The sequence below is a fragment of the Hesperophylax consimilis genome, chromosome 8 (assembly GCF_061612785.1).
Source record: "Hesperophylax consimilis isolate HC1 chromosome 8, BYU_Hcon_1.0, whole genome shotgun sequence".
NCBI lineage: Eukaryota > Metazoa > Arthropoda > Insecta > Trichoptera > Limnephilidae > Hesperophylax > Hesperophylax consimilis.
This window is the reverse complement of record NC_142843.1, coordinates 40,109,850-40,133,960: the sequence shown is the minus strand read 5'-3', so window position 1 is coordinate 40,133,960 and position 24,111 is coordinate 40,109,850. Positions and strand designations below refer to the sequence as shown.

Genomic DNA, 24,111 nt, shown 5'->3' with positions numbered 1-24,111 from the left:
CTTCCTCGGTTTGCCTCTAGACTGTCTTTACTGGGGCACTTGTTATCTGGCATTCCTTCCAAATGGTCACTCCACCTCTTCCTCGGTTTGCCTCTAGACTGTCTTTACTGGGGCACTTGTTATCTGGCATTCCTTCCAAATGGTCACTCCACCTCTTCCTCGGTTTGCCTCTAGACTGTCTTTACTGGGGCACTTGTTATCTGGCATTCCTTCCAAATGGTCACTCCACCTCTTCCTCGGTTTGCCTCTAGACTGTCTTTACTGGGGCACTTGTTATCTGGCATTCCTTCCAAATGGTCACTCCACCTCTTCCTCGGTTTGCCTCTAGACTGTCTTTACTGGGGCACTTGTTATCTGGCATTCCTTCCAAATGGTCACTCCACCTCTTCCTCGGTTTGCCTCTAGACTGTCTTTACTGGGGCACTTGTTATCTGGCATTCCTTCCAAATGGTCACTCCACCTCTTCCTCGGTTTGCCTCTAGACTGTCTTTACTGGGGCACTTGTTATCTGGCATTCCTTCCAAATGGTCACTCCACCTCTTCCTCGGTTTGCCTCTAGACTGTCTTTACTGGGGCACTTGTTATCTGGCATTCCTTCCAAATGGTCACTCCACCTCTTCCTCGGTTTGCCTCTAGACTGTCTTTACTGGGGCACTTGTTATCTGGCATTCCTTCCAAATGGTCACTCCACCTCTTCCTCGGTTTGCCTCTAGACTGTCTTTACTGGGGCACTTGTTATCTGGCATTCCTTCCAAATGGTCACTCCACCTCTTCCTCGGTTTGCCTCTAGACTGTCTTTACTGGGGCACTTGTTATCTGGCATTCCTTCCAAATGGTCACTCCACCTCTTCCTCGGTTTGCCTCTAGACTGTCTTTACTGGGGCACTTGTTATCTGGTATTCCTTCCAAATGGTCACTCCACCTCTTCCTCGGTTTGCCTCTAGACTGTCTTCACTAGGGCACTTGTTATCTGGTATTCCATCCAGCCCATCGACAGAATTTTACACTGGTTAAATAACATGTTAGCTAATTATTTTTAATCCCCAGGTTGTAGTGACCCGTTTCCTGGAATGGTGCCAGCAGCTCGTGGTAGGAAAGCAGTCCCAGCTCAGTAGTTGGCACCCGGTGCTGGGCTGGGTGGTGGGGAGCGCGGGAGGGCCGGGGGGTTCGGGCCACGGGGGTGCCGCCAAGGCCCGGGGGCAGCTGGGCCGTCTGTGGGGCCCGGCATTGCTCAAGCGGCTATTGGCAGAGCCCCTGCAGCACTGCATGGAGACACTGCCGCAGCCACCTGTGCAGCAGCAGACTGCCACAACTTCAACGAATGCGGCTGTTAACTTTGTAAGAAGGGCGATTGAAGCCAGGACAAATAGGTAAGCTCAGTTTACAGGTTATATTAATTTATTCAAATTGTCACCTGGTAATAAACCCACCTTTATAGAACTATTTTTACAGCTCATATAGGTCTCATAGAAATCGTTGCATCTCCTTTACCGTCATGGTGAGAGATATGATCTAAATGGTGTTAGAAAGAGAAAACCTAACACCTTATATTCAAATCAAGAAATTAACCACAGATGAATAAAAATGTACACCTCTAAGGACGGGTTGTTTCGGAGAATCTGAACAATTCATCAAATTTCAACATTCATTTTCGGGTTCTGTGAAAGAATTAGTCAAGTTCTGTTTTTATATCATTGTAGGCTAGTTGCTTGACAAAACTGAAATAAAAACAGAACTTGAAAAAATCTTTCACAGAACTTGAAAATGAACGTTGAAATTTGATGAATTGTTCAGATTCTCCGAAACAACCCGTCCTTAGGTTCCGATAGTAATTTACAAAAATTTATGAAACTTTCGCAATTTTTGTTATATGATAAAAGTGAGTTGACAATAACATTTGAAATACATTTATCTTATAAAATATGTGTGTTTTATTTTTATTTTTTCGTCATCAGTAATTTTAGCTCACCTTTAAAAAACAGTGTTTAGTTTTCGGATACTTTCAGAAATATTCCATTTATTTGGATTTTTGTTGAAGGCGGAAATATTCTGAGCTTCTGACAGAATATACCAGAGGCCTGAGGGGTTAATATGTTATTGCAAGATATAGGGTCTGTAGGGAACCTAAAATTCCACAGCATTTAAGTTAGTCTTATGTAATTCAATGTGATCAAAATACATATACTTTTTGTTTGGAACACTCATTAGGTTTTTGTAAAATTAATTTTTATAAACTGTGATGTTTAGTGATTTCATTATTTACTAACACAGTTCTTTTACAGGGCGAATTCATCAAAGAATTACAGGAAACTAGGATCTCCGGAATGTACAAATGTAGCTCTAATTTGTTCCATGTACCAAACTGCTTTAACTACAATGTCTCAACTCAAACTGGACATTGTTACTGGTAATTATTATTTCGAAAACTATATGGTTCATTCTATTTGTCGTTATTTATACATAATCTAGTGAAATTGTTTAAATAACTGTTTATTGTTATTTTTGCTTTTCCTACAATAAAGTCTATGTTCTTAACTCACTCTCTGTTTTCCATTATAAGTTGTTATATTTTATTCAAAGGTAGAAATATCATTATGTAAGTCTTTTGGTGGCGTTATATAAATATAATAAAACTTTCTTTATTATAGGTCTCTGCAACCAAGATCTGATTCTTTATTACCTCTGGACTTTTATCTGCTCCCTCGGGTCCAATTGTGGTCTGAAATCATTCATGGACTTGTTGGCTATAAATACCAAAACGACAGCTCCCGAATTCCAAATCCTCATTCTGTTTTCAGACTGTATGACTCACTATGTCACGTAAGTCTTAAAAACTACACTACATATTAAGGCGATGCCATACGTAGTAATGCAAAATCATGTGTTTTTGGTTTGAAAATTTGGTCGCCTAGAAATGTTTCAGATACTTAAATTAAATACTGCGAGTAGAATACATCTTGACCTTTGAAATAATCAAGTATTTTTTATAGAAGTCTTTTTATAAGCCCAGAAAAAATAATGTATAGGCCTATGAAAACAGCTTTAAAGTTCAAAATCTCCTACTTACGAACTCATTTTCGGTTATGATTTTATTGTATAATGTGGCAAATTAAGTTATTTATAAAATGATCGGAAAAAAATTAAATATTTATGCCTAAACATCCACAAAATAAAATAAAAGGCACTTTTTGGCCATGTTTTTTTCATGCATAAATCAAAACAGGCGGATGGTGTTAAGCGGGAATTTAAACCTTATCGCCATCTATGTAAGGGTTGTTATTGATAGCGGCTCAATTTAAAATATTACACGACGTAGTGCATTGCCTTAAAGTAATTATTTGTAAATTTATTGTTTATTTAATTTGCCATGTTTTTTTTTTTTGCAGTATTCTTGATGATATGGAAATGTACGAACAACAATCACCTTTCAAATTGACTGACTTTGTTTGCATGTCCAATTTCCTCAATCTTTTTCTGTACAAGGGTGTATTGGCAAACCTCTTCGGTGAGTTAGGTAAAGTGAACAAGTTTTATATTATTGTAATGTTTCATTTCCTTCCTCCTGCAATTTTTGTTGCATTGTTTTATATTATACGTCAAAACAGTAGTCATAGCAACCTGGCTGAAAGTTTATATTATACCTATGTCAAAACAATAGTCGGAGCAACCTGGCTAAAAGTTTTATATTATGCCTTCATCAAAACAATAGTCGTAGCAACCTGTCTGAAAATTTACACATTTCCTAAAGTGTATGGTTTATTGTTAACATAGTTTAACTTGGGGTTTTGTTTTCATTACTTACTGAAGGGTATTGTAATAGGCTAAAAGAGATATTCATTACTTACTGTAGGCTAAAAGAAATATTCATTTGTGATTTTAGAAACGAAAACGATAACCTGTTCTGGTCTGTTTGGCTCTCTGCATGGATTATTGCAAGTCCTGTACCGAAGAGACTGCCGGCGCTCCTACACGCCCCCGGGCCACTGGCTGGCAAAGGACCTGCGTGTGGGGCCCTTTATTGCTGATCTGGACAAAGGAAAGAAGGCTCCTCAGGTATTTTTTAAATAATAAGATTTTCTTTTTCCTTGCAAAAATTTGCTGGCTGTAAAGGTACAGCACCTTTCTTCCTCTTCTTACTTCAGCAGTACTGACTTCTATAGTGACTTATTATTAGATTGTTCGTCTCTCAAGTAAAATTAACGCTATTTAATAATTTCCACTGAAGTAGTTTATTTAATTAGTTTCCCTCCAGATTCTAATGCCTACTGCTGCGGTTTTTGTTTCCAGCCAACCAAGTATAGTCCTGGAACTAATTAACTTAACTAACTAATCAATCAATTTCTAGCTATTGATGATGAAGATGCCCCACATAATCCCACACACGGAACGCGTGCAACTGTTTCGACGCAGCGTGGCCAACGAGAAGGCCGTCCTGGGACTGACGGAGCAGGCATGCGCCAGTGCGCGCCCCACGCTAATCACGGTGCACCGGCGCCGCGTGCTGGAGGACGGCTACCGTCAGCTGGCTGCGTTGCCATCCCACGCACTAAAGGGTGTCATCCGGGTGCGCTTTATCAACGAGCAGGGATTGGATGAGGCGGGTATCGATCAGGATGGTGTCTTTAAAGGTGGCTCAAATATGATTTTATAAATATATATTTTTTTTATATCTGGCTTTTGAAGCTTCTCTAAATTTCATGTACTGAAAATGTTTAATGCATAATTTATACATAGTTGAAAAACTAAACCCACCTTTAGTCTTAGGGCAACGCAGGCCACCGATACCCAATTCGATGGAGGCGCATTTGGACACGTTTAAGTTTTACTACTTATATTGTTCCAAATTACTTTGTACTTTCAGAATTCTTGGAGGAGACGATAAAGCTGGTGTTTGACCCGACGCTGGACCTGTTCCGGGCCACCTCGGAGTCCCGTCTCTACCCGTCGCCCACGGCTGCCCTGCACGACTCCCACCTGCAGCTATTTGAGTTTGTAGGCCGCATGCTGGGCAAGGCGGTCTATGAAGTGAGACGCATTCATTACTATTTCTACATACTTACATTGATTGCGATGAGAGATCTACATCAATATTGCCCATGATTCTACCGCCAGTTGGAAGTCTTCATCATCTCCGGGTTGTATTTGGACTCCTTCATAAATGTTCTCCATCTGCCCTGGTCCTCGGTTCTCAGATCAATCTTCTTCCACGCAGTCAGATTCTCTCTCGATCTGCCTCTGGGTTGCTTCCAATGGGGCAAGTATGATTTTCAGTGTCCTGACATCTGGCATTCTTTCCACATGGCCAGCCTATCGCAGTCTTTGTGACCGTTTATTTTTCATTAGCTCCACACAGGAGGCCCTGAGGAAAATAATTTCCCTCAAAGCCTATATCATCTTTGGGGATGCTGTGGGGAGGGTTTTTTTAAGGAAAGGAAGGAGAGGAATATCTGGGAAGGAAAAAGGTATAAGGGGTGGGTAGGAATCTGGGGAGTCAGTGTGTTCAAGAGTGACAGACATTTTAATTCATCCCTCCCACTGTGGTGCAAGGCGATGCGTCGAGGGAGTCCTGGTGGAGAGGTAAAAAGATCTCCCTCAACCAGTCTCTCCAAATCTGACCCGCCACACAGTAGGTGGGCAGATGCATCCACCGCCAATGAAGATGCAAGACCTAGACAATCCGCACCCCATGAACCAAGGAACCCCTGCTAAGTCACCAAATGTAGCCAAATGTAACCACTCGGGGTGACCTATGGCAGATGTGTTGGTTATCCAATGAATGGCTACCGGGGCGGCGGTACCCACACCCGCTGCAAACCTACTGTATCTTCCTGCTAAATAATATTATTTATGCACCTGCACCTGCATTTTTGTCTTATACATTATTATCCTTGCTGGTTTGACCTGCTCTTTAATGTTTACAACTAAACACTCATTTTGTATTGTCAAATAAATAGGACTGTAGTTAGAAGATAACCAAATATGATTTAAGATTTTCACGGCCAAAAGTATTTTTGTTATTTGTTTTTGGGGTATTATGCCGTGTTGCGCTAACTCCTTCTTTAGCCAACGTTTCGGACAGCATTGCAGTGTCCATTGTCATTGCAGAGTCTGAGGAGACCGAAAACTTATAGAGCACGGCTGATTACGGAGGCCATTGAAATTCATAAAAATCCCGTAAACATTAATAGAGACGATGGAGCTAAGCTTAATAGTTCTTGGTATCCGGTAATTGACGGATACACCAGAGCTAAACGAAGAAAACCACTTTAAATAAATAAAAAAAAAATGATACGTTAATGTTAGCTCAGAGGGTTGGAGCTGGCAACACGGTATCACAACCTCATACATCAGCTCACATTTTAACACAACCTCAAATAACACATCTGCCCTGATGATGGACACTGCAATGCTGTCCAAAACGTTGGCTAAATAAGGAGTTACCGCAACACGGCATAATACCCCAAAAACAAATAAAAAAAATAAAAAAAAGAAGATAACCAAGACTAAATGTATTATGTGCTTTTTTTTAACATTATTTTCAGGGAATTGTAGTGGATGTCCCTTTCGCCTCTTTCTTCCTCAGTCAAGTTCTAGGGCAGACCCAGCAAGCCCTGTATAGCTGGATTGATGAGCTCCCCTCCCTCGACAAGGAACTTTATAGAAGTCTCACTTACATCAAGCATCACCAGGTGAATTGCCTTGTTTGGTTTTCTCTACTGAAACCCTTTTTCTTTTTGTCATTATTTATAATATTTTTTGTTTTCAGGGGGAGATTTCATCATTGGAATTGACATTTTCAGTAGATGAAGATCGATTAGGCGACATTGTGACACATGAACTCATCCCTGGAGGAAGAGCTATACCGCTAACAAATGAAAATAAGTAGGTTATTCAGGGTTTATTTAGTCATTAAAGTGGTCATCTCAAGTGACCTACCAGGTAAGTATTGTACTGTATATTATCTCGTTAGTAAAAACATAGATCATTGCAGAAATGTATAATGTATATATTTGTACAGCGCCCTTGAGGTGATTTTGCACAAAAATTGGGCTATACAAATCATCCAAATATTATTATTATTAGTCTTTGCCCCATAATCAACATTGTTCATGTGGTCAGTTCATAGTTTTGAATTACCCCTTTCCTATCTACACTTTTATGAGGAAACTTCACTGGTTTTATGCTACCCAGTAAACAAGCAATATGTTAAAATATTTATACATAGAACTGTCTGTTTTCCCAAAGTTTGTTTAAAGTTAAATTAAAATTACACGGGCCATGTAAATTACATTACATATTGTCTTGTGGTGCTATTAAAGCAACAGTGTTTATTGTCCTTTTTAAATTATCCCATCTACAATTTAAGGTTCTTTGAACAAAAAAATTGTAAAATTTATAATCAATCCGACATGGAAAAGGTCGACTGATATTTAATTTAAAAAAAGAAACCGCGAACGTATGATTGTGCAAGAAGAATTTTAGAGCGCCATTCAAACCCTAACCTCCACCAGAAACATGAAAATGGTTTACTCACGACTTTCTTATATTGGTCTGTTATATGTTCTACCTGTTATTCCCTTGTGCACTTTTGAATTTACAATGTCCCTTTACGATACATTAATAGCGAAACAGGAAAACCAGGTAACGAACAGGTAGAAACATCGGTTCCTTGCAATTCCAATTCCATTCGTTTCTTGCGGCGGTTATTGTGATTCTGATTCTGGGCCAGAAAACACTCTAGAGATCACAAGTGCCACAACCATTACATATATGTATACAAATATGAGTGCTGTTGGCGCTAACAAAAAATTGTCCAAAGAAGTGAAGTTAGCAGTCCACAACGGAGTGCTGGTACCTACCTTGATGTATGGAAGTGAGGCATGGAACTGGCAAAGAAAGGATGAAAGTAGATTAAATGCTGTTGAAATGAGATCCCTGAGGCGTATGTGTGGTAAAACCATGTTTGATTGTGTGAGGAATGTGGAGATCCGCAAAGAGTGCAAGGCTGATGTAAGCGTAATGAGTAAGATTAAGAAAGGGACGCTTAGATGGTTTGGGCATGTAGATAGAATGAGCGAAGATAGGAGTGTAAGGAGGATACATGATGCAAATGCGAATGGTAGCAGAAGTCGAGGACGCCCGAGGAAGACATGGCACGATCAAGTGAATCAGATACTCGAGTCGGGCCATGTCAAGAGTCAGAATAATAGAAGAGTATGTATGAGATGATGTATGAATGTGAATGAGGCAAGAAGTGTGTGCCAAGACTGAGTTGTTTGGCGGTCCGTCCTCTCTGCCTACCCCTGCGAAACGGCGTGATGGTTAGTTAGTTAGTTAGTTAGTGTTGTTGCAGTTCAAATTGTACATTTAATGACATCTAGTGATGTTCCTGGAAGGAGCTTACCAAGATCCATGTTTAGATATCAGCTCGAGGCCGAGACACAAAAAAAACTTCCGCACAAACAACAATTGAATTTGTTTAGTTTTTGTCATTACCTTGTTTTTCTAGGATAAACTATATCCATCTGATGGCCCACTTCAGAATGCACACTCAGATCAAGGAGCAGACTCAGGCCTTTATAAAGGGCTTCCGTTCTATCATCAATCCAGAGTGGCTCTCTCTCTTCTCAACACCTGAGGTTTGTTCAGCCCACATTGGGGTTTTGTTGTTAACTGTCATTAACCCATCCAACAGACAGTTGCGGGCATAAATATCCATTACAATATGTGGAGGTGTGCACACACGAGACTTTTTAGCTGTGGAAACTGTTCCGAATTCAAACTTTACACATATGTACTACCATATTTCCTCCAAGTACTTAAGTACTTATACATAAGTGATAATTTATAAATATATGTCTAGTTTATAGAAATATTTGCTGCAAATAAAGTCTCTCTTGTGCGCGCACTCGATTTAAATATGCAACTGCAATGAAATAGTTGCCGCAACTAAAGTCTCAGTAAATCTGCAGGCTGCCTAACTGGTATGTCGTCAACAAATGCTGGAAATTTAATTAAATGGATAAAAAAAATTTCAATACTATGGCAACACAGATTTTGAAACAATTTATAGTAGATTTAAATCCGAGGTTACTTACGAATCTCACATATTGGCAGATTGGAAATTGAATTGCATAACTCAATTTTTCTTAACACATTGTGATCGGGCAGTTTTCGGCCGCGTACTAGTGCTGGTAACGGGTGATTTTTCGCGTAATTTCGCGCTAACGTAGACCTCTAGAAAAATTGCGATAACTTCAAAAATATTTGTTTGATTTCAATAATTCTTTTTGCAAATTATTTATTTTATTTCATTTTATTTTATTATATTTAGAAATGTATATGCATCAATTTGCTAAAAACGTATTAATACGTGATCCGATTACAATGTGTTAACATTTTTATATATAATTTTTTAAATTGCTGAAGTATTCATTTTTTCCTCATAGTTTTTATTTTGATTTAACTTCTAATAAATGGCTACTTTAAAATGTATATTTCAAAAATACAAAAAATCTTTTCCATATTCCATATAATTATAATGCTAAGTGCTAGGACGATAATTTGTTGATAGACTGCAATTAATTTGGTTCTACAGGTACAGAGACTTATAAGTGGTGACACGGCCCCGTTGGACCTGCGAGACCTCCGGCGCAACACGCAGTACTACGGGGGCTTCCATGACTCTCACCGCGTAGTTGCCTGGCTATGGGACGTGCTCCACAAGGACTTCAGCGAGGAAGAAAGGTCCATGTTCCTCAAAGTAAGTACTGTTTATTCCAATCAGATTTTCTGTATCTTTTTTATGGCTTAATATTAACCTATTTTACTACTGCAAAAGGCTATCTTATTAATATGACTTTTGTTTTGCTTTTTGGAAATGAAAATAAACAGTGTCAGTCTCATAGTTTATCTGAGAAGACTATAAGATCACTCACGTCTAATTGTTGGAGCCTCAGACACATTATTTGATATTGTAATCAAATCGGCAATCAGTGTCATTTTTAATTTTTTGAAGATTATATTTTTGTTATCCCAGATATTAGTTTGAGGTGTTATTCACAGATGGCACTTATAGTTGTAAGGTAGAGCTGTCGATAATACAGAGATTCAGTAGAATTATTACTACCGCATGCTAACACTGGCCTAATGGCTGTCCAAGCTCAACTATAGTAAGTTATTAGACACCGGGAGTTATGTCGGGATCACACGGGGACAATACAGAAGACAATACAATACTGTCCCTGCTCCATGAACTGCCTCGACCACGCAGGGCAGGACATTGCAACAATACTACAATTTTACCATAGTTTGATCGCCAAACACTGTGAATATGGATACACGACGATGCGCATTACGAGCGAGTTGTATTGATTTATTGTAGTGTTCCATTTATGTATGCAACATTTTTAAGCCGAAATACGATATCTTACCGCCGAGAGCCGAGATACATATGCGTAGAACGACTGGCTATTGTCCTACTGTCTTGTCCAAATGCGTTTACACATGGACAACGCGGCCGGACGCGGTGGTGAGGTAAGACACTATCGTGCGGAGATAGCTTTCCCGTCTATCTCTGGGACAATGTCTTCATTTATTCTCCTGTCTCTCAAACTACTGTTCACACTCGGACAATGGGTCCGGAGCTGGGACAAGACAGTATTGTCTTGTCCTCGTTTGAATCCAACATAACAACAATATTATTGTTTTGTCCTATGAATAATAATTGGTTCTTTACCTTTGCAGTTTGTAACTTCTTGCTCCAAACCTCCTCTGCTTGGATTTGCACACCTGGAGCCACCGTTTTCAATACGCTGTGTGGAGGTCGGTGATGATGAGGATACAGGAGACACCATAGGTTAACAATCCATCATTTTATCTTTCAACTATCAATTCGAGGGCTTAAAGTCAAACAATGTTATCTACAAAAACATACAAGTAATTCTTAGTCTTATCCTTTAGGCTGCACCTCCACGCGCCACTTTTTTTCATCTCGTCTCGCCGACCAATAATACTTTTTAAAACTGTAATTAAATATATTTCGCATGATCATTCTTTATGTAAAACTTGCTCAAATTATGTATCCATATCTTAACTAATCATAAATAACTCAATATATGGATTTTGGTGTAAAGTTTATTTTACTATTTATAGAGCGGAGAGGGTTTAAATATAGTTCCCGTAAGCACTTAGGCCATAGGCCCATTGTGCTATCTCCCATCCAATCCTCATTCCTTTAACAGTCACCCGGTCCCTTTTATAAAGTTCACCAGGGTTATCATTGGATATGTGGCTGTGTCTTCTGGTTCCACAATGTGTCTTCCCAGGTCTCATCTCTCCTCTCCAATCCCCCTTGGTTCCCTGAAGGCCCCAAAAGTAAAGAGTTTACAAAGGTGGCCTCATCTATCCTCTCCACTCCTCCTTGGTTCCCTAAAGGTCCCACGAGGGAAGGGAGCCTTGTCTCTCCTCTCCACTCCTCCTTGGTTCCCAGAAGGCCCCGTGGGGGAAGATTCCACTCCTCGTTGGTTCTCTGAAGGCCCCAAGACGAAAGAGTCCACTCCTCCTTGGTTCCTTGTGGGCCCCGCAAGGGAAGAGACCCTCGTCTCTCCTCTCCCTTCCCCTTTGGTTCCCTGAAGGCCCCACGAGGGAAGAGGATCTCTTCTCCACTCCTCCTTGCTTCCCTTAAAGCCTCACAAGGGAAGAGGAGTTTTCGAAGAGTTTTCAATTTTCGTCCCACAAGTATGTAGGGAAATAGAAGGTCCACTCCAGCAGAGCCCCGAGTGCTGGGGTAAGGTCTAAATACCTGTTTACCTGGACCCTGTTTCTCAGAGGCACCGTTCGCAACACTGTTCCCCAGGTCATTCAGCCTGAGCACGGTAGCTCACACCTTAGCTTGAGATGGCTATTGCAGGTTGTGTTTCCACTCCCTGAGCGATGGGTTCGCCACACTCCCTACGCTTTCGATGGCGATGTTTATATAAACGAAATTAAATATTGCGAAGCAGATAAAACATTACTGAATATCAACGCCGGTCTGTTTGCGTTTCAATTTTTATATCACATTATTTGATCTATGCACCAAGCGTTTTTAATAAATAACGATTTGTTTATGAACATATTTACATGGTACTCAATCTGTCAAACATTTTACTTTAAACTTCGTGAATAATGATGAAAATCTTAACGAAAGAATAATCATGTTTAAAAACAAATATCAATTAAATTAAAGCTTCTGATTTCTGTGCACAATTTGAGTTTAAATATTATATTTATATTAAAACACATTTTGTACTAATACATAAATTCTCTAATACACGAAACAAGATGCAGCGTAACATACCCTGGTTGTACAATACACTATTGTCAAATGAAATTCCTAAATTCAAAAAACTGATCGTTAGAACGGACTCGGCAAATTTGAAAAGAGCTGAATGGGAAAACCTGTCTCAGGCTCTTGAAATCCTTACCGCTGTCGCTAGAGATATGAATGGGGAATTTTTACAAATGAATTTCGGTTCTGTATCGTACTTGTACGCTATACAGCGAGGTCTCAAAACCGAGAAATAACTATAGTTGGCTCCCGCGTGAGAGGCAAGCTCGTTGAAAACACTATATAGGCTTCCCACAAGTGTTAAAGTCGAACAACGTTATCTACAAAAAACATAAAATAATCCTAGGATTTAAAAGTCAAACAACGTTGTCCTTCTATAGATAACATTGTTTGACTTTATGTCCTCGAATAATTGCTTTCAGTTAACAACTGCACTTATTTTTTTAGGAAGTGTCATCCGAGGTTTCTTCACGATAAGGAAGAAGGATCCTCTGAATCGACTTCCAACTTCTTCCACCTGTTTCAACCTCCTGAAGCTTCCCAACTATCAGAAGAGAAGTACTCTGCGTGATAAGTTGCGCTATGCGGTCAACAGCAACACCGGCTTCGAACTCTCTTAAGTAGTTCAGGAAATACATATTATGGTCTATGAGATCCTATTTATAAAAAAAATCCTACTTTATGCTTGTTCTTAAGCCTTGGTATTGAAATGTATCTAATTTTCGTATTTTCTTAAGATATCCGATTCCTATTTGAATTATATATTTAGAGAGTTGCTCTTATTTAACATATTCGCTGACATAATTTTCTGCAAAGATAATTATTATTTCTGCCATTGTATGGAGATATAATTTATTGCAATCTGTTTCTCTTTGCAAACAGCAAATATATTATTTTTATTAGTACATATTAAGCCAGGCGCACATGGGTGACTTTTGTCACTTCAACCATTTTGTCACTATTTCAAAATGCATTGCAGTATACAGGTTGTCCCATACAAAAATATTTTTACAAAGAACAATATTGTTTCTTCCACTTTTACCTGGAAACTATCTTAAAATGTTGGAATTTAAAAAAAAAGTTATTTACCCTTTTACTTGCACTGTTATTTAGAATCACCTCCCGAAGTTAATGCACTTTACCCCCGGACACCTTGTATATTCACGCACGTGGTGTCATGAAATTGGTTACCGGGTATGACATCAAAATAACAATTCAATACACCTACAAAAAGTTATATAAATTCATGAAAAGTGATGAAACCAAAACTAGGTTAAATAGGTTACATAATATTAGATACATAACATAACTATTATGTATACCTAGTTCTTGTTTCATTACTTTTACTGACTCAGTATTACTTTCACTCAGGTTTGTTGAATTTTCTTTTTGATGAAATATCATGGAACCCATGAAATTAGACCTTTTATGAATTTATATGGATTTTGAAACTGTTGCTGTGATAGTCATTTGAGTGCGCCTGGCCTTAGTGTAGTGATCAAGAATTTAGTATTCAATTTTTTGTTTTAAATAAATGTGTACGGTTCAGAACCGTGTTTGTGCTTATTTAGTTGATTAAGTGTAGAGAAACCAGGATTATTGGCAGTGCAAATAGATCTGTGATGACTGGCAGGATTTTCAACGATACCAGTTGGCTGCTTGATGAGTTTGTAGGTGAAGATAAGATGAACATGCGGAAAGTTTTGAGCTATTTGTAGCAATAATAATACTGTTTCCGTTGCACGGTGGTCCTTACTGAATGATTTTGGTCGAACATTTCCAGATCCAGCCATATAAAAATCTCAGGTACTTACTTACCTTCCCTACCTTAGATATAGGTCGTTAGCTGACTGAACAAGGAGCCTTATTTACAAAAGGAATTTTATGAAACGCATAGTGTTATTATTATTTTTTCTTTACAATACTTATGTATTTATCGTACATATTATATTCATATTCAGCGCACTTAGGGTGATTTTTTCACAAAAACAGCGCTATACAAATTAGTATTATTATATAGAAATTGGTCGGGAAATGCTTTTCGAATAATGTAAATACATAATTTTATCGACTTTAATACCAGTGCAATATGATAAATTTAATACATACTCGTGTTTTTTAATAATGATCACATTTATATAATTCTATTTTTACATAGCTTGGAAAACACCATGCTAACCAAACAAAAACCTTGTGAAATAATGTATCATTGCATTCGAAGAGACAGTGATTTTCAGCAAAGAAAACAAACCCCTTTTCCATAAACCTCAATATTTTCTATTGTGAAAATTTAAATAAATATCTGAGATCAATATAAGTGTAACCAATATTAAACAGATTAAAATGATGTGCCACCAATATGGGATCTAATATGTGGAATTAAAATAGGATTAAATGAAAATTTATTCAAATCAATAATCACAATAAAAATTATATTACAAAAATATTTAAGACTGATAAACTTTTGGTTTTGATAAAGCTTTCAATATGCTTTTACCGTGTATTTTTAAAGATGAAAAAGAGCTTTGGAAATGTTTATATATTGTAAGTACCTAAATTAAGAATGTGTATTTTGTAATAAAAGAAAATAGTTTTTAAATCGGTAAGTTTACAAACAATAATTTCAATGTTAAACATTTCATTTAGTTATCTTGCTTCAGCTTCTTGAAGTATTAAACCATTATTTAAATATTTATTTGATTGTTTGGGCTTTTTGTTGTAATTATTTTGTGCCATTATTTTCTGTTACCATGATGTGCAGATAACAAAAATCTCTTTCATTTCAATTAGGATTTGTCTGTTTTTGGAATATTGAAGAAACAATAACGTGAAGCAATAAAACACATTCGCTAGAAACCTAGTCTGTAACTCTGTTAGGGTACTTCTTATGACAATTGGGAACCCGTATAATATTTTTGGTATATCTTAAACTTAATTGTATCTAGTGTTGAATAGTTGACCAAATGAAATTATTGTTTTTTTTACATAATTCTTTATATTTGGTACACATCGTCAATGCGAAACAACTCCCTTGTATGTCATATTCAGCTACTTTCAAGATTGCTTGTTAAATTTAAACCTTCTGCAAAATAATGTTTTGATTAACAAAAAAACTTTTAACACTTTAGGTGCGTTTATTATTTTTTTCATAGATTCATGAGAAGGACCTTAGGATATTTGAGATTTTAAAACTTTTTTATTTGCTAAATAAAAAAAATTATTGTATTAATATTTTCAATGTCGAATGAGCGGGTGACAAGGACACATGTCAAGGTCATAAAGTGTCATGCCGATATTTCGGCATACCGCACCTAAAGGGTTAAACAATAAACAACATAAATAAACACACTTTTTACCTAGATTTGATTGCTTGCTTTTCTGAAATTAGTCGAAAAATTTATAAATACTTGAAGCAAGCTTTTGGAGAATTTATTTCTACTTCTACTTTAGTAGGATCATTGCCAGTGTCAAGTGGAATTTTATGATTAATAATTACACGGTGATGGATTTGCGGCGATATATGTAAAGAAGAAATGGATTCATTTCTGAAAAAAACTCGCCATTTTTGGCAGCCTAGGCCATGTCATCTAACCAATACATTTTCATGATATACTGTATTATTTCAGTAAGCAATTTACAAAAAAATTGACACTGGTTACTACCAGTGGTAGGCTAAATTAGTACGTACATTAAATCAAATACCCTATAATATAAATAATACCTCTAACTTCTGAAGTTTCCCATAATTCTGATGGCAACTTGCTGCCCTAGCGGCGTGAGTTGTGTGCCCTGGTTTTCTTTCATGAATTTTAATGGATTTAATGTGAAATATACTCTCTATTTTACCTTCATAAATTATAGAAATCTAAATACAACATTACTGCTCTTATTAGATGGTTTAGAAAGAAAATAAAATACTAATATAATTGTGAGTAATTTTGCAACAAATTTTCTGTATATTTAATAAATAAACATATATTAATGTATAATATCATATATAATAGTATCTATTCAAATTAATCATCGATCAATATATAATATATTCAATCATTCTAAATACATTTTAACAAAAATGGTAATTAACAGAAATTTGTTTTGACCATCAACAATGACGATGATTTATAACTTCATCATTAACTGAATGCCACATGGAACCATAGAGCTACTATTAGAGGCGTTACTGCCTACTAATATCTCGTAGAAACTTGTTCCACTATTAAAATACGATAAGCAGTGCGTGTAGATCAGATTCCCTAGTTTTAGTTAGAGCATTGGGAGAGTTGGATGTCAGTTGAAGGTAAAAAATCGGAACCTATTTTTTTCACTTCATGTCTCATCTAAATATACATCAATGCATGGAATTAACACAGCTTTTCTAAATTAACCTTAAAAATTTTATAATTATATTTTTCGTGGTATAATCCACTTTTAACGTAATCAAGGACTTTTTATTTGCTTGGATTTAAAGAACTCATATTATATTTGACAAACTAACCTGTAAACGTTTTTTTTGGCATTCTGAAAAACGACTTACGAGTGTTTTTGTTGTATTATTACATCCGTAAACTGCGCATGCAGAATCTAATTTTTAGGACATTTTTATCAATATTGATCAAAATACAAATTAGAAAGCGTAAAACACCTCCACTAAGTACTAAATAAATTCATTTTGCCGCCATTAAAAGGAATGTCAAAGTCAACATGCTTCACTAACGCCTCTAGTGGTCAGCGTTGTTGATTTTGCCAATATTTTACTGGAGTTGGACATATTATTAATACTATAGGGTATTTGGTTAAATTCAACATTTGTAGAATATCTTTATCTCTAATTTGAAATGAAGATTCAAATGCTGATCAGTACAAAGTAGTTAATTTATTAAAACCAATGTCAAATCTCACAAAATACATATAAAAATGGATTGTTCTATCGTAAGAGCACGACAAGCCTGATACTATATTGTAACTATTTCTTCTTCCATTTTTAATGTTTATGTTAAATTTATGATATTCTGTAATTATACACTTTAAGAATTTACGGCTCTGACCAAAGCATTATATCTATTGACTTTGGCTTTATGTATATTAAATTTTTCATTTAAACATATGTTTGAATCAATTACATATGAAAATCTCTGTGATAAAATAAAATATTTATTTCAACGTAACAAAATAAGTTTTTTTATTTTTTTATCATCCCACCCTCTGCTGGTAATGCTCAATGACTAAATAAAATACTATTCTTTATTCAATCTACCTTAGCACTTGTAAAGCACCCCGTGAGGCCCTCGCTATCAAATATTTAAAAATATGTAAGTATTGTGTCTAATAAAAAATGGTAATACTGTTTGATTAATTTCGATAATTATTGAAACTAAGGAATTTTAGTCATTGATTGAAACGAAAAAATCTAATATTCTTTTTGAAAAACGAAGTCATCAAAAGTTCAAAAATCGATTTCAACAGCTTCTTTGTTTTCCCGGTTTTATTTGAAAATCGTTTCCATGGTAACGCCAGAAATTAACTCGTTTTTCCAACGCAGCGCTAGTGTCGCACACGCCATCTTTGTTGTAAGAGTTGTGCGCCGATATTATAAAATAAAAATATATTTTTATCACTGACAAAAATTCTTACATATGATTAATAATCTACGCAGAATAAAAACACATAAGCAAAGAAAAAAAATGGCGAAGTGCCACCGGTCACTTCGTTTCGTAAAATTTTATTTTAACGTTTTACTGTCTGAAAGTTCCGAGGCTCGCTAAGAGAGATATTTACCCCCGTTAAGGTGCAACCAAATGCAAATCTCTGCTAAAGTGTAGGTAAATGTGCTCATTCGGCCGCTTAATCCTTGCTAGCCGCAAACTAGCCTTGAAGTATGTATGTTTTTTAGAGACTGCGGCGCTAGTAGTGGCGCGTTTTGACATATCAATCATTCACGTGAATAATTGCATACTTTTGTCTCTCTGAAAGAGTTATAATCTTTTTACCTTAATTATTAAATTAAAGGGTGACATTCAATCTAAAATAGTCTGGAAAGTGTAAATGGGAAAAGGTAGGTACCTAAGTTTGCACACAGTATATTTTGTAACTGTTAGTTCTTCATAATTTCATGAATAACGCACCCCAGAACAAAATAATATTGACGATAAGGTTCCTCACATCGGCTACCATGGTGATTGGTATGAGGGAATTAATAAAAAATCAACTGGTAAATTAAACCTAGTAAAAGTAGATAAAAGCCACAGTCGATGTTTTGAAATGACGGTTTGGACACCTGCGATTTAATACATCATATTTTTTAAATCAGACAAAACTTGTGATATTGGTGATATTTTTGTTACCGACCTATATATTATGTACTAATCTCGTTTTAAAATCCACAACATTTGTGAGTATTATGACATTCGAGGCCATCGAAAAAAGATTTCTTGTTAAGTTCAATAAACCTATAAGTGGCTGGATTACCTTTCATAAACTTTATAAATCCACGGCACAGCGAGAGCGACATTCCCATTTTTTACCAATTTATACTTTTCCTGGTACAAAGTACGATAGGAAAAAATACATTTTTAAAGACGCAAAAGCAAGAAACCAATTTTTTTTTGCGAATAAATTTTATAAAGTTATAATTATGACATGTGCACGTCACGCATGTACAATGAAATATTATAAATATAAACTGAATAAATAAAAATATTATTTGTAAATAACGATCGGCGCAGTAGCATAGCGAAGGCCACGCCAGGGTGAGCAGCTGTCGGGTTGGTCGCCGCCATTGTTGAAGCACCCCCTCCACCGCGACCACCTCCCTCTCCCCGCAGTCAGTCCCGCAAGAGCCGCACACCGCGTCGGGTGTTGTGTCGTTGGGTCAGGAATCGTACGCCTTTGTCCTGAAATTTGTGTTCATCAAACGAGAATGATCAGTTGACGCCTTTTCACCGCCACTTCCATGGACAGCATTACCCCGAAGCTGCCTGCTCAAGCAATCCAACAACGAAACCAACGCAAGTGCAATAGCTCTCGAACGGAAACTGCCGACGGTGACAAAAGATCTCCAGTTTTTTCAAAGTAAAGTTCGACGGTGTGAAACAGCGTGCGATGTTTTTATAGTTTAACGTTAATCCTACATAATATCATTCCAGTTCCGAGTCTTATAGTAATCTGGCTCTTATCTGTGACGGGAAATAGTATATTTACCCGATTGAACGCGAGTAGTAAACGGCAGTGTCTTTTCTTTTTATGTGTCATTCATCCGTTGGAAAGCGTGCGGCGTTTGTTGTGTCCGTATTCAGAATACCAGCACCGACACGAAGCTAGCTGGCCACTCCGTCGAAAAGGAGGAAAGCCGAGTTTGACAACTGCCGAGAGCAGCAATCCGCTCGCTGGTCTGACAGCTGCGCGAAAGTCCGCGAAACCGTCAGTGTTTGTTTTGGCGGGTTCGGTTGTGTCCGCGAGTGGGGTCATGCCGGTCGTGCGGTAGGACCGGGAGTCGATAGTGTTGATGGCGAGTGTAGGAGGACCAGCACGGCAGGCTCGGGGAGCCATGTCCCTGGGCGGGGCGGGCGGCGGCGGAGCGGGCGGAGCGCCGGGGGCTATCTTGGCGGCCGCGGCCCCCTACTACCAGCCCCCGCACCCGGCACACCACCAACCGCAGCAGGACGTGCAGCCGGACAGACCCATCGGCTACGGAGCCTTCGGGGTCGTATGGTAAGTCTACCTTCTTATGCTTACCCTTTCATGCGCTGTGTGTGATGGTTTGTCCGTAAATAACCTTGCTCTATTCTGACCATCGACCCATTGCCTTTGCACCACGAGATGCTCATGTTCCCGAGTCGTTGATCCGTATACATAGAGTATCTTGCCAGGCCGCTATGAGAGCGATTTATTGACATAATAAACAGATAAGGACTTCGACTATACTGAGCCATGTCAATGCGATCAAAAATACATTTGTAATCAAATCACTATTACAATTTGATACAACATGGATTTCATCATGTAATGATAATAATGGTTACCAGTTACGTAGCCTGTGACCTTGGCGTAAAGCTGCAAATTCTATATTCTTACCCACGGCTCTTACCGTGACAAGTTGTAAAAGAAATAACGTTCCATATTGTGTGTGTGTGTCCATGAAAAATAGCGAGGTGCCAGAACATGCCAGGTACCAAAGTAGCAAGGCATGGGACAGGTTTAATCTCCCATCCAGTGTCCCTCAGATTCAAGGGACTCCTTTATCTCAAACATGTTAGGAGAACTGGTCGTCTCATTGTATACCCAATAATACACCTTGGCATGTAACGAGGTTTCTTTACAAGCGACGACTACCTGGGAACGTAAATTTAAAGACGATTTGTGTAGATAAAGTTTTAAATAATAAAGATCATACAACCGTTGGTGGATCATACAACTATTATTTTCCTCCTACCAATGTATCGTTTTATTGTAAAAGTACACAATTCAATAGTTGTGCGAGTTGGATTGACCAGAGAAAACATTTAAAATGATTATTAAAACTTATCTGTATTTCTGCCGTAGTTCTATCTGTTTTTTTTTTGTATAATATGGTAAGTTTGAATCAGATATTTTCCCTCACTTTAATTTTTTTTTAAATAGGTACTTGAGCTTGTGATTGTGACGTATCATGTCAAAATAAAAGGCTGGAAAGTTCGAACACTGACAAGAAAGATAAATGAGACCTACCTCCCTGCGTTATAAGATAATGTATTAATAAAATATTATGATTTCATGTAAATTCCTGCAATATTAATTACGTTGCTCAAGTACTGTTTTAAAATACTTCACTATTCTCTATCATGTTCAATAGATTCAGTTGTCCACTTTCTCGTGTTTGTCATTCATGTTAAAAACCTGATTCATTTTCATACATCTGCGCTCCGTTCACCAACTAACCATCTAAGGTACCTACTCCCTAAGTACCTACTTATTATTAATTAAAGCATTATTATTTCTTAGTGTGGAAACCTTAGAAGTTCTTTTTATTTTGAGATATCCTCAGCGCTCTGTCAAATTATTAAGCCCCAGCCATCTCGGAAAACACCTAATAAGTACCTTCGTACTTAGTAATTATCCATTTATTTTTGGCCTCATTCGATTACCCGTGGATCTAAAGATATTTTATTTGGAACGAAAATAAGTAATTCTAATTATCGTCGATATTTACATTGAGATTTGTACTTATTATGTTTCATCGCATAGGAACCGAATTAGTATCAAAATATACGCCTTTATTATTGGCAACATCGTTGTGTTATTGTGCACTCTATTCATTAACCGTACACGTTATAGTTACGATATACCTGTTCGTTTAAACCAGGTGTTAATTATGACGATGTTGAGGTGTGTGCTATTTATTTACCTCTAGCAAACTATAAATCTCTATCCGGTTAGGTTGGTACCCGTGATAGTAAAAATCGCAAAACGCTGATAAAAAAGAACTAATTTCCAAATTATTTTATTTATGTTTGTTTCGTCTGCGCCAAATGAAGTAGACGGTGCCACGGAAGAGTTGTCTGCCCTGCCAACTAATTCGCATCCTTCGTTTACATTTAGAATTGAAACTGTTCCGATAATAATTTATTTCCCCCGACACCGAGAAACTGTAGGCAACGCAGGCTTTCGGCGGGCTAGGCCCTCGCATAGGCGCGGTGTTCTTATACCTGGGTAGGGTACGTTAGGTACCTGGCTATAAAAAGTCAGCCCGTACCCGAAAGAGCCACGGCCTTCCCAGAAACCTTCCCTAGGTAAAACTAAACTGGGCTCACGAACTCCGTTAATGACCGCGCCGGACGTATTCCCTTTGAGTTTTGAGGATACAACTAGTACCTAATATTTCAATTTAAATTATTGTGTGGAATTATTTTCGGTAAAATAAGACGCCGGGTAATGTATAGATATTATCTTAAAAAATAACTTTTTTTTGGAACTTGAAAATTCGAGAAACTTGTTATAAATCTGTAGAAATTGAGTATGCGGGGGCTGGCTTTTCTTTACTAAAATTTCACTACATTAATTTTTGTACTTTTATGGTACAGGTAGTATTATGCGCATTTATTAGCGATGGGTATAATCGATATGTTATATTTTTTTTAATTTGGTTAAAAATTTTGTTCGATTTTTAACAACGTTCGATTATGCCAATCACTAAACGTAAAGTTGTCTAAATAAAAATTTTCTTACAGTAGAAATCTTTTAATGCTTTTTTTCATGTACATGGCAGATACTTACGATGCTTTTTTTTCATAACGAAAATCATATGGAAACTATATACCACATGAAAAAATCTTTGCTTTTCACTATAACTATTATTTCTTATTTACGATTTCATACAAGTGCCATTGGAGAAGAAATCATATTTTGGGACGTTACTAAATCGTCAAAAAATGGCAACACTTTGAAACCATAAAGATCACATGAAAGCGTCGGTCATTTGTATCAACAAATTTTAATAACGTTGCCGTCATTAAAAATACACGCGAAATTCACAATACCGAAGAACAGTACTACCCATTCACGTAATAAACACTCATAATATCCTATTTATCAATATTTTAAATATAAAACGAAATAAACACGAAATATCCACATAATATAGTTATAAAAACAATGACAGACGACCGATGTTAAAGAATGTCCGCCATCTTAAACTACGAAAATCGGTAGGTACCATAAAATAAATAAATGGAGTAAAAATAAATTATAAAGAGGAATATAAGTTAAATTGGAGGCAATTATTCGGGATCGCTGGCCACGGATAATACTAAATATTTTTAAATAAAACCGTTTGAAACAACGAAATCGAATTTTCATTTTACGTAATTAAAAATTTGAAAAAATCCCAATTGCATTCAGTTTCCTTTTACTGTAATTAAGGTAAATCAAAAGGTTTTATTAAAAATATTTCGTATTAGTCGTGGCCAGCGATTCCTAAGGGTACGTATTCATTTGCGAACCGTACTACGAATTACTGGAAAGGAACGAATCAACTGCAAGCTGCGTTTCGCGCCATTTGCGGTTGCTTCGTTTCTTTCCCATAAGTTGAGGTTCAGTTTGGCAGGTCGGTTCGCGGATGTATACGGAGCATTATATTTACCAAATTGGATTGCAGTTCCTTCTAACAAAATAACATCAATATCACGTTTATCGGTAGATTAACTTTTCTGTATTCATCACGTTTTTTCTTCTTATCTCATTACCGATTACCAGTCTTTTGTGTGCACGTTAAGATAAAAAGATGAACGGATTTGTAATTACGAAATTTTGATTATACCCGTGAATCCATTTGTTCATTTTAAAAAACCTGATGGTTTTATTCACATTTTATACCGCACAAGTCGAGTCATAACTGTCCAGATGAATTTAAAAAAATCCTTTTAGTAAATGACGAATCACGATGTCGGAACACGTGTTCATGAAAATTCGAATATTTTCGCATTTTATCATTATCAAAGCAAATGCACTTGCGTGAACACGTGTTCCGATATATTAAGAATTTACTAAAAGGTTATCAGGAAACGTCCTGCAAACCCGTTTCTAACCGGATTACCATTACTTTGAAAAGATTCTCAATAAATCAGCAATATTATTATGTTATTATAAAACCTTTGTCAGATGCTAACTTGAGTATAACTCTACGTTATGGTCTCCATTTTTCAATATTCATTCAGATAACATTGAAAAGATTCAACGGAAGTTTCTAAGGTTTATAAATTATAAATTGCATATTCCTATACAAAACATAAATTACAATTACCTATTGG

At 37.0% G+C, this 24,111-nt stretch overlaps 2 protein-coding genes across 6 annotated transcripts in view; both read left to right on the top strand.

Annotated features, from left to right (window-relative positions):
• The window catches only part of LOC149422043 (ubiquitin-protein ligase E3B), a 29,952-nt gene extending 12,491 nt beyond the window's left edge, over positions 1-17,461 (top strand). The window contains exons 6-18 of the mRNA XM_089634264.1: positions 1,048-1,370; positions 2,283-2,407; positions 2,649-2,820; positions 3,387-3,514; positions 3,881-4,053; positions 4,346-4,628; positions 4,862-5,025; positions 6,543-6,689; positions 6,767-6,882; positions 8,510-8,639; positions 9,599-9,763; positions 10,747-10,858; positions 12,779-17,461. Of these exons, the coding sequence (XP_089490390.1) occupies positions 1,048-1,370; positions 2,283-2,407; positions 2,649-2,820; positions 3,387-3,514; positions 3,881-4,053; positions 4,346-4,628; positions 4,862-5,025; positions 6,543-6,689; positions 6,767-6,882; positions 8,510-8,639; positions 9,599-9,763; positions 10,747-10,858; positions 12,779-12,951 (2,211 nt within the window). The 3' untranslated portion in view covers positions 12,952-17,461. The remainder of the gene's footprint in view (positions 1-1,047; positions 1,371-2,282; positions 2,408-2,648; positions 2,821-3,386; positions 3,515-3,880; positions 4,054-4,345; positions 4,629-4,861; positions 5,026-6,542; positions 6,690-6,766; positions 6,883-8,509; positions 8,640-9,598; positions 9,764-10,746; positions 10,859-12,778) is intronic.
• A 1,705-nt stretch (positions 17,462-19,166) lies between these two features.
• The window catches only part of nmo (serine/threonine-protein kinase nemo), a 161,792-nt gene continuing 156,847 nt past the window's right edge, over positions 19,167-24,111 (top strand). For all 5 annotated transcript variants that reach the window (XR_016302489.1, XR_016302490.1, XM_089634260.1 and 2 more), the window contains exon 1: positions 19,167-20,038. Coding sequence is in view for 3 of the 5 variants with exons in the window: in XM_089634260.1 (XP_089490386.1) it covers positions 19,833-20,038 (206 nt within the window). In the remaining 2 variants the exon portion in view is untranslated. The remainder of the gene's footprint in view (positions 20,039-24,111) is intronic.